General features: G+C 28.7%; 1 protein-coding gene across 3 annotated transcripts in view; it reads left to right on the plus strand.

Moving 5' to 3' along the window:
• Positions 1-11,558, plus strand: part of pns (DENN domain containing pinstripe) — a 113,479-nt gene that overhangs the window by 36,605 nt on the left and 65,316 nt on the right. For all 3 annotated transcript variants that reach the window (XM_075358529.1, XM_075358527.1, XM_075358530.1), the window contains exons 3-5: positions 1,009-1,179; positions 6,754-6,980; positions 9,457-9,722. In XM_075358529.1, coding sequence (XP_075214644.1) covers positions 1,009-1,179; positions 6,754-6,980; positions 9,457-9,722 — 664 coding nt within the window. The remainder of the gene's footprint in view (positions 1-1,008; positions 1,180-6,753; positions 6,981-9,456; positions 9,723-11,558) is intronic.

Consider the following 11,558-nt stretch of genomic DNA (forward strand, 5'->3'; position numbering starts at 1 on the left):
GATAATTTCCGTGGATGCCTTTTGCTGCTCAGCATAGTGGTTTGTTTCCACAACTAGTATTTTTATTACATCATTTGTGACAAACAGCTGCCAAAACTCAAGTGGTGAACACTCTGCCATAGTTTCAATTAAATCAGGATTAATTCCCAACAGCTCATTAAGGTTGTAAAGTATATCATTCTATTGAGTGTCATCTTCCACTGAACCCCAAATATTATTTGGATTTACCTGAGTGTTAGTTCCTGGTTCGATTACTTCATCTACAGTTTGCTCCATTTCAGAATCTGAAATGTACCAATACCATCATGTACATCATCATCATCATCAGAACTAAGCTCACATTCATTTTGCAAAGCCTATGTAGGATCAGCATTGCTATCAGGCTCAAACAAACTTTCGTTATCAGAAAATTGTCCAGGAGAACTGGGTTCATTCAAAATATTTTTAATTGTTTTCATCCGTAATGAAAAAATTAAGGTAATGATAATTGGTTAAATAGATGAATAAAATAGATTGTAAAAATTGTTGAGCAAAATAATAACTGAATAAATTTGCACCTAACAAGCAAAATATTGCAGAAAAAAATATGATTTATTGTAACTTTTGAACAAGAGATGCCACAAAATTGCTAAGGCAATTTTTAGAAATGGTAAAAATTTTTCTTTATGTTAATAAAGAAAAAAAACTGATAATTTTAACTTACACTGAGTAATAGAATCATCTTTCAACAGTTTTAATATCTAAAACACAGAGATAAGTTCTTCTCTCATAGCAGTTTTCGACAAAAATTTGTAAGAATCATTTTCATTTCAGTAACATGTTTGGCAAAGTCGTGTATGGTAGCACTCAACCTGTTGATAATGTTTGTAAAAAGTGTACGTATTTTTAAATAAAATATTTCATGATGATTTTGAAATTCTATTTTTATTAAAACGTTTTTATTATTTTAAAATCTAAATTAATATCCTTTTATTAAGAATAAACTTAAATTTTCCATTTATTTTGTAGTTATGTCTACCTCATGGCCTACAATTTAGGACTCAAAAACACATTCTTGAGCCAAAATTTCACAGTTTTGTTATCACCAAAGAAGATGGAAGAAGAACTTATGGCTCTAGTTATGTTTTTTATGAAGAAGTTCATAATAGAAAAATTTGTAGTGCTATGCAAACCTTACAGGTAGATCATTAATTTATCTTTTATTTTTGTGTATTTTTAAGTAGATTTTGAGATGTAAATTAGATTTAAGTTGTAGGAATAGGAGTTTCACTTTTGCTTTATAAGCTGAGCCTCTATCCACTTTTAATTTTTTTGGAACCCCTGATAGGAGACATAATCCTGGATAGCCCTAAAACTAGATTCATCATCCACTATAACTCCAATAAAGAGACAGTTACTTACCCTATTAGGCTGCTAGACAGTGTCAGCATAATGTTTTTAGTGAAGCCAGGTCAGTTTTTGAAGCAGTTCCTATGGTAATAAAAATCTTAATAGATGTTGAATGATTATTCAACTAAGAAGAGATAAGAAAATAAGGAAAGATGATGATTAGGGGAAGGTTTTGCTTCAATCCGTATAGTACTGCCTCCTAATATTGGGTATTAGGGTTCTACTTCTTAATAAGGAGGCTTTTAATGTCTTGCTGAGAAAGAACTTATATATTTTTTTATTATTATAAGTATAAAATACTGTGTATTATTTATTTTCATTTAATATTTTTTTTACATAAAGATTAATTATCTTATATTAATTCTAATAAAACTACACATAATATGTCACTGATGTGCAGTTTTTTGACAGTCCATAAATGAACAACGTGAATGACTGGAAAGCAAAGAGCAATGATTGAATTTTTTCAGAGGGTTGTTAGACTATAGAGATTCACAGAAAACTATTTGTGTGTACAGAGAGCCTCAGTTGATACCACTAATGAAGGGGTTTCAAAGGGAAAAGTTCAGTGTTGAACAAAGAGGAAATTAGCAACTGCAGTGCTGTCATTCACATCTCTATGCAAGTTACCTTGTTAAAGTTGAACATTGTGTGACCATCCAGAAGTTTTGTAATGAATTTGTGGTCATAGTGCTATGGAAACATTAATTAGTGATCAGGCCCAGAAAATTCTGTTCAGAGTGGATCCCAAGATGCCTAACTAATGAATAATGTGGGAAGAAAAGTGAAATGTTCACCCTATGAATTTATAATTTAGCCGCAGAATTAGAAATCAGTATATTGTTCTTTAATTTTGTGGTGATGGGACATGAATATTCCTGCACAACTCAAAAACAAAACCAGAAATGGACTCTTCTTTACCTTGACAGAAAAAGGTGAAAAATTCTCAAGGAAAGTGATGGTGACAATGTTCTTGGTCATACATGTTGTCATTTGATTGATTTCCTTGAATGTGGTGTAACACTAAATAATGATTACTATGTATACATGTTAAAAGAAACATAAGGAAGATATCTGAAAGAAAAGACCTGACAATCCACTTGATAGTGTTATATTGAATAATTATAATGCATATCCCATATCTTATGGCAACTTCAAAGGTTACTGCCAGAACAGATTGGACTGTGATACACTAACCCTCCACTAGAACTGATTTGTCTATCTGGAGCTTTTTGCTGTTTGCACTTTTGAAAAAACACTTTCCTTAAGTATTATTTTGATGATATCATTTAGCATGATATACTATATGATCTGATCAAAAGCTAGCTATGAAGTTGAGTGAAATGACAGCCACAGGAATTATTTCAAAATCCGTTCAGCAGAAAGGTATATAAAAAGTAATTAATGGACAATATGTGGAATAGGTTTTGATTATTCACAATAGTCCTAAATATTTTGGTACTAGTTTCACATTTTTGCTTTTAGGAATAAAAAATGTTATTAATTTCATTGTAAGATTAAGATTGATTAGATTAACTTTTACTTATTAGTAAAATTAGTAACAATTACCATTAAAAATTAGTAAATTATTACAAGAATTTTACCTAACTCTTGTTACATAATTTTTCATGGAACTTCAGATATGTACATACCAGTTATCAGAGAGCACCATTTAATTGGATCTTTTCCTCACCAAATCATTTTTATATCTAGAACAACAATTTTTATATCATATCATATCATATTTTTAGAACAATTTTTATATCATATCAATGGATGTTGACTAACAGTTTTGTTTTAGTTGATATTCTATTCATTAGAACTGCTGAAGAAAATATTTCTTTGAAGAGTGAAATTATGAAAGAGTTCTTTTTTATGATTTTTGTTTTACTTCCTCATAGGTTTTAAACAACATTGGTCAAAATAATCTTTCATCATCTTCATTGTTATAATAAATTTTGGTATTATTGAGCTGTTTTTGTGGTTTGTGTTTTTTTTATGTTAAATTGATAAAAACTTAGATATAGAAGTGTTCTTAAAAGATTGATTGAAAACTTAACATTTGTTTTGTTGGTGTTATTGAACCAACTTATAGAGGTGTAATTAGAAGGCATAACTTTTGTTGTATAATTATTACTCTGGAAATAACATTTTACAAGTAGTAATAAAAGTGGGTAAATTCTGTTTGGTAACTTTTTTAATATGGGATGATTCACATAGTGTTACCAGCGCTTTCTGAGCTCATTCTATTAGTGAAAATAATGACAAAAGTTCATATAAGTATAGGTCTAGAAATGCTCCACTACTGAGTTACAGCTAGTGAAATATTTCACCCAGATTCCTTAAGCAGTGAACCTTAGAACTCTCTATTTCGAAGTCAGCTGATTTTCGATGACGAGTTCACCACTACACCAACTTAGTGGTCTAGAAATGGTCGATCTGAGGCTGTACAAGACCACTTCATTTACATTCATACATATCTTCTGAAGTAATTCCTTATGGTGGTTCCAGAGGCTAAACAGAAAAAAAAAGCTAGTGAAAGGTATTTCGCTCAGATTCCTGGGCAGAAAACAAAATAAAACCATACTGAAATTCTAGGAACTCAAATTAACAGGTAATTTTGATGATTTTGTATGGTTTTTGACCTGTGAATAGAACAGGTTCCAAAACCATATATTCACAGTTTTCAAATTATCAGACATAAAACAGAAAAATTTGTTGTCTAAAAACATGTTTAAATTTAATGTGCAAAAACTTTGTTAAATGACGAATAAATGCGTACAATTTATTATAAAAACTTTCAGAGAATTTAATTCTAGAAAAAAAACTGATATAAAAATAATCCAATAAAAAATAAAAATTCAAGTTCATGAAATTTGATTTATTACTAACACTTACCATATGAAAACTTTTAAATGTTATCAGCTACAGAGAATGAAGTTAACATAAACTTGATCCAATTTTAAAAAATAAACATAAGTGATACATTTAATGAAGTTTACAGTATATTTTCAAAAATCTGTCCTAATACATTTGGCTGCACACTTTTGGATTGCTAGTGTTGAACTTATATATGAACTTTTCTCTTGTTCGTAATACTTTTCATCCAACCCCATATACAAAAATCTAACTGAGTTAGATCAGGTATCTTGGTGGCCAATCTATCCCTCTGGAAATTGCTCATTTAAGAATGCTATATGTGTGAAGTGGGTAGGTGCACCATTGTGCTGAAAGTACATGGTGTATTTTGATACTATTGGAGTAAAAAATTTAAAAAAATTAAAAATATTAAAATTCCTTAAGGAATTCCAAGAAAATGTCAAAATTTAGATGTCCTAAGTGAATGAGTAGTCCAATTAGCTGATCCTAAACTACTAGACCACATTGATGATAAATCAGTGTGGAAAGTATGTTAAACTATCATGTCTGGATTGACTTCTGCTGAAGTGTGTTCATTGCAAAGGTTATTGATGCTGTCCTGAGTAAACTGAGTCTCACCAGTTAATAAAATGAATCTGTGTAATCAATCAACCAGTAGCAATATTATTGCTACTGTAAATATTCAACCGGTTGCAATATTATTGCGAGCAAAGAGGTTGAAGATTCTGTACTCTTTATGGAAAGGAAACAGCGTTTTTATGAAGAGGCCTTCATACCACATACACTGGGAAACTCTGAATCACCAGGAAAGATGTTGAGTAGCCTTGATAATGGTTTTATTAATATCAACATCATGATGGACAGAACGGTCAAGATTAGTACTAATGCTGGGAAATGTATCTGTTTCTCATAGCATTTGGAATGTTCCACTAATTGTTTTAGAATTTGGAACTCTGCAGTTAGGAAAATATCTTATATTCTGCGACGGCAGTAACAACACATGCATTTCTATCACACACTCCCCAAGATAAACAACATGTCAACATATTCATCAGTCATAAATAACAAAGGCATTGCAGCATTATGACACCAATTAAAACACTAAAACATACACATACTTAATTAAACATTCACAACAGTGGTGCAGTACATGCAGTGCACTGATGACAAGACATAAAATGCACTGTTGGCCATCTGATTTCTGTTACCAACTAACAAAATCATAATATTTCAAATTTTCGATTTGACAGTGAATTTGAGAAAGATACATAACTTTATTATCTGCATAACATTTAGTACTGATTTTTTTAATTAATTTTATTTTTATCATAACTCTTATTTTTTGTATCATTGTACTGTGTAAGAAAGCAAACATTCTTTATACGTGTAATCCCTTCATTTTCAAAAGGTAAGTGTTAATAAAAAATCAAATTTCTTGAGCTCATATTTGTTTTCTACTGATCTGTTATACATCAGTTCTCTCAGAATTAAATTTTCTAAATTAAATTTATGCATTATGAATTAATTTTTTATGCATTTCTTAGTTAACAAATTTTTTGTATTACAAATGTAAAAAAATGGGTTTATAGACAACAATTTTTTCTGTTTTACATAGGATATTATGAAAACTACTGGAACCTTATGGAATCTGTTTTATTCAATTTTTTTAGTCAAAAGCCATAAGTAATAATCAAGTCTACCCCTTAATTTGGGTTTCTAGAATTTCAGTATGGTTTTATTTCACTCTTTGCCCAGTGTTCTGTTCCATGTTGAGCTGGTTGGTGCTGCACTCTAGCAGCTACTGGTGCTGACCGGTGAGTTAATCAAATATGACCATTCTATGTAAGAATTCCGCCCAATACGGTCGCATTTTTCATTTCGTCCAGATGGACAATTACTGTTAGTTATATTCTACGTAAGAATTCCGCACAGTGCAGTCCTGTTTTGATTTCAATCCAAGGGGACTCATAGTTTCTTGATAATGTTCAAGTTCAATTATGAGTAAAGTGTCATGCATTCTTAAGTTTAATGTAACTGTTGCAATTCAATCAAACTGTCAAGGATGACAAGAAATTAAATGTAATGATTCAAGAAAAACATAGCGTTGCTTCATCTCATCAAAAAATACAGTCCACACTGGCTCTAAATTCTACCACCCAGGATTCAGGGTGAAATCTTTTGCTAGCTATAACTCGCTAATAGAGCATTTCCAGACCCATGCTTATATGAACTTTTTGCATTATTTTCAATAGTAGATTGAATTCAGAAAGTGCCAGTAACACTATGTGAATCACTCTGTATTTATTGTTATTATGGTTAAACAAATAATTGCATAATTTGAAATAAAATATTTAGCTGTGTTTTTGTAATTTTAAAAATACTAATTTTTTATTTTAATGTTAACAGATTAATAATTATGTAAATATGATGTAGTCAACATAACAGTGTTCAAATATTTTATTTCAATGCTTCTTTTTGCATCAGGCAATGCACTGGGCAGAACTATCCAGTGGTCAGCCTCGTACAAAACCACCTGACCATAACACACGTTCTTTACCACGTCACTTTAAGCTGACAGCACATCGTCCTAAGGCAGCTCAAAGTTATTATGACCATTCTAAAGACACATTATATGTTACAAAAAGCATCACTCTTATATCACAGATGCCATATGTCCGTGCTGCTCGCCTTTTCCTCTCTGGATTGTACAGGTATTTCAACTTAACATATTAGAATATTTTATTACTAATTTATGTATATATATATATAGTTATTTGTAATTGTTTATTATTATTAAAGTTCAAACTATAAACTTTTTCATGGATAATAAGCACCATAGATGTGGTATTTTAAGAAACCTTGTAGGATTTTATATTGTAAATTTATATTGAAAGTATTTTTTTGATTTTCATTAATCTTATAAGTTCAATTTGAAAAACAAGTAAAACAATGCACTTTTTATCTATTTCATAAAACTCTGAAATCCAAGTTTACAAGGTTGAATGATTAAAGACAATTTTAATAAGTTAAACTCTCCTGAGATGTTGAATTAAAATATGTAAAATTTTATGTAGTTTGTCATGAATATTCCTAATATCCTGTGACATTTAATGGATTGCTCTTAGTTGAAGAATTCTTTAATAATGATAGTAATTAATTCCCTCAACAAATAACTACAGTAAAAACTATCATAACGTTGAAGATGAGTTATGCATTAAATATTTTTTTAGCTGATTGGTTGACTTATGAAAGATTGTTTTTTAAATTTTTTGTACAATCATTAGTCTTGGAAATCGAGAGTTTGACTGAGAAATAACATGCTATGTTCTTATCTAAAGGATAATTCTGCTAACCCTGAAAACTTGATGTTTGATAGAAATATGAACCTTGGCTCATGTTACTGTTTCAAGAAAGACACTAAAGTTGTATTAAAAGATTCCTGAAAGTTTTAAAATCAGATTTAATTCATTGAAATCTGAATTAAATTAATTTTTCAGGAAACTTCAGATTTTTGCAAAACTTTTTTTAAAACATAGTACATCATCACCATTTTTCCAGATCATTAGCAGAAAATATATTATGGTTAAACAGATTTGTAAATAATCATAGGTCCCAGATCCGAATCCCGGTCAGGCATGGCATTTTCATACACGATACAAATCATTCATCTCATCCTCTGAAGCAATATCTAAGGATGGTCCTGGATATGTTGAAGATATTTTGTATATTTATCTTGTAATTTTCCAAAGATAATTAAATTCTGAAAATTGGTAGTGATGATGAATTGGTAGTCAATAAAATAATCTAAGTAATTTTGTATAAGGTTTTTTGAGTTCTGTTGAATGACTTGCTGTATTAGCTATCCAGTACTTCCTCTTTTTATTTTATTATTTTCTTTAAATACTGGTTTTTTTTTGCATTAGGCCAGTTTTTCACCATTTTCATTGTAACTTGCTAATAACTAAGCCTGTAACACAAACATGTTTAATTACAAATTATACCACTTACCATGACTTAATTGATTTACAACTTTTATATTCTTCTTTTATAACTTAAACTTTTGCATTGCCATTTATATTATTATTTTATTTTGATTGTTTACCTTTACAAAACTGTTTTTTTTCTCGAGGAGAGTTTTTAATTCTAAACTTTTAGGACAGAACCTTTTCAATAATGTATTAATAACTGAAAGCTTACTTCTCAAATTTCAATTAGGAAACATTGTAAAACGTTGAAGTTTGAATCAAACTAGATACAAATGATATTTATTTTTAAATTAATAAACATTTTTACTTCCTTGTACAAAGTAAAGGAAGTATTATGATCACAAAAATTTTGGTTTTCAGATTTCAACGGAAATATTCATTTTGACCAATTTCAGCGTGACATCTCTACATACGTATATGCATTACTCAAAAACAATTAGCCATAAATGTTGACATTTTAGTTTTGGGACTGCTGTAACATCTGGTTGTGCACCTGCTCTTTTGATTGCAATCGATTGGACCAAAAGTGTCTAAAAAAGCCTAAAATCCAGAAAATTTGGATTTTGGACTTTTTCTTAACTGCACCAATAAGCCCTCATTGAGAGCTTTTCAGTTATATCATAAGTGTTACTTATTTTCATTGGTTCCAGAGTTATAACCAAATGAAATTTTAATTAATAAATTATTTGGATCTTACAAGAAGGCACATCGGTTCAAATCCAACTTCATTTGCTTTTTTCTAACTTTTTTTTTTTAATTTTAATATATTGATTTATTAATAATTATTAACCTCTGATTGTAAATGAATTTTTACAATAAATAATTCAATAATGACAATAAAAAAATATGAAGTTATTAGTTTAAAATATTAGAAGTTATTAGTGAAATAAAACTTTATAAACTTTTCATTTAAAAAAAATGTGTGTATGTAATTAAATAGGCATACAAGTAAGTCATGTGATGTCTACATCAGATTTTTAAATATGCATTGAATTCACAGAAAATGCAAACATTATTTTTATCCAAATATTTTTGTAAATTATGCATTAAATTTAGATACATTCTGAATATGTTTGTAAAAGCAAATTTATAAACAAAGAAACCTTTCTTTTTTGTTTTGAATTTTGTAAGTAAATGTGTATTTTGAAATAAAAACAGTTGATAAAACTTGTATTATTATTGTTGTTTGTATTGTTTATAGGTGTTGGAAAGATCAGCATTCACTCAGTCTTGAAAGCTATGTATATAATCTTTTGTATCAAGTAACTATTCCTCAACCAGGTCGAAGCTTAACTTTTCACTGCTATCCGGATGTTAAAGCTACAATTCAAAGGCCAAGTGCAATTGAAGAGCTACCTCTTTTTGATTTTCCTCTGAGGGAACTGTTTAATTTAATGACTGTTGAATCTGTTCTACAGCTGTTCACCTGCCTTCTGCTTGAAAACCAGATTTTGCTATGCTCATCTGGTATGAATGTAGGGAAATGTTTTGGCATGTTTATATGATACTTTCTGTAATCCTTACAATATGAGAACTGATAATGGACAGTTAAGTGCTCGTTCTTTACAATATTGGCTTATTTGCTATTTCATTAGAAATCTTATAGATTAATTTTTATAAGCATTTCAGTATGATATGTACATTGTAAGGAAATTGATAGAGAGAAAAGGAGAAAAGACAACTTACAGCTATTATTCATGGTTATTATATATAAATTATATGTGTATATAATTTTCTATTCACACCTATCCGTTAACTATAAACATAGTTTACACATTAAATAGTGGATGTTTAAAAATTCTGTGGTGTGTCTAATCAATACACCAGTGTTAGAAAAATAATTTGTGAATGATTAATGCATAACATAGTTTTTTGTACTGTTTTTTTCTAAAAAGTTACAACTTTAGAAAACTTTATTTATTGTTTTATAAAAATTCTTAATTTATTACTAATCACTACAAAAGAAATATATTATTTTGAAGTTTGTGTGTAACTATTATAAATGTATATTAATTGTACATATAATTTTTTTTTATATGATAAATTTATTTTTGCATAATTTTTATTATTATACAGGAAATTGTAACAGCCATTAGATGGACTAGGTTAAATATTTTGATACTGTTGCTTGGCCATGACACAAGAAAATAAGACAGTTATTTTATTCATCCTGTGTCAAAAGTTTAAATTAATGGTTTATTTCATACATTTACTTAAAAAAATTAATTCAATAAATGGGTGTAGCAGTAATATTTAAATTTCATTAAATGTTTGAGAATTATTTTTACTACTTCTTAAGTGTGCTTTTTACAAGTAAAGCATGAAAAAAAAATATTTTTAGGTCTTTTTGGGTATTGTAGAGTAAAATAAAATGTTTAAGATTTGAAAGAATATAGTCCAAATTTAGAGAAAGAACTATTTTTAATCAGTATAAGATCAGTTAGTTGTGATTGGAGGAGAAATCCAAGAAAGGTAGTAATCTTTGCATGAAAATGAGTGAGACAAGATGTGGTGATGTGGACTGTCCCTATTGCTTTTCAATTCTTAGAAGAGGCTTAACAAATTTGAAAGAAAAGTTGAGTGTAATCTAACTTTCTAAGAAAAAATATAAACTGTTAGTGTTTGCTTATGATTGTGCTCTTTTAACCGAAACTAAAAATGAGAAAAACTGAATAATATGAAATAATTGATAGAAGAAATTTGGTTTAAAAATAAATTAGTTAAACAAATTTTATGAATAATAACAGTAAGGAAAGTAATTTTAAGATTGTGTTTTTAAGTATTAAGATAGATACAGAAGATAAAGAATCTTTTTATATCTGAAAGCCTCTTTATTTAGAAAATAAATTTACTCATATAGTCATAGATTTAGAAATTGGAAAAAAAATATTTCAAAAGTTAATATAGAATGTAGAGTTAATGTAAAGTTAATATAGAATTTGCATACAGAAAGAAATAGTCTTTTTAAATATAGATAGAACATTGAAAATTAGGTGGACTGAAAGTTAAAAATCCATTTATTTATTTATTTGTAGTTAGATTTATGGAAGAAAGGACCCAAGTTTTGAGTTATTTTAACTTTATAAGAGAAGAAACACCTCATCTTCATTTTCAGAAAACACAAAATTTGCTTTAATAGATTGTCTCCAAGCTGTATAAATAAAAGAAATATTCTAAAAAATAAGTGACTAAACATATGTTAAAATATGTACTATCTTACCCTCATCAGATTTTCGTAATTATTTTCACAATAATGACTATTGTAGTAAACTGTTGCTACTTCAGTCTGCTGTAATAATATCA

This window comes from Lycorma delicatula, chromosome 2, assembly GCF_047948215.1.
Source record: "Lycorma delicatula isolate Av1 chromosome 2, ASM4794821v1, whole genome shotgun sequence".
NCBI classification, from domain to species: domain Eukaryota; kingdom Metazoa; phylum Arthropoda; class Insecta; order Hemiptera; family Fulgoridae; genus Lycorma; species Lycorma delicatula.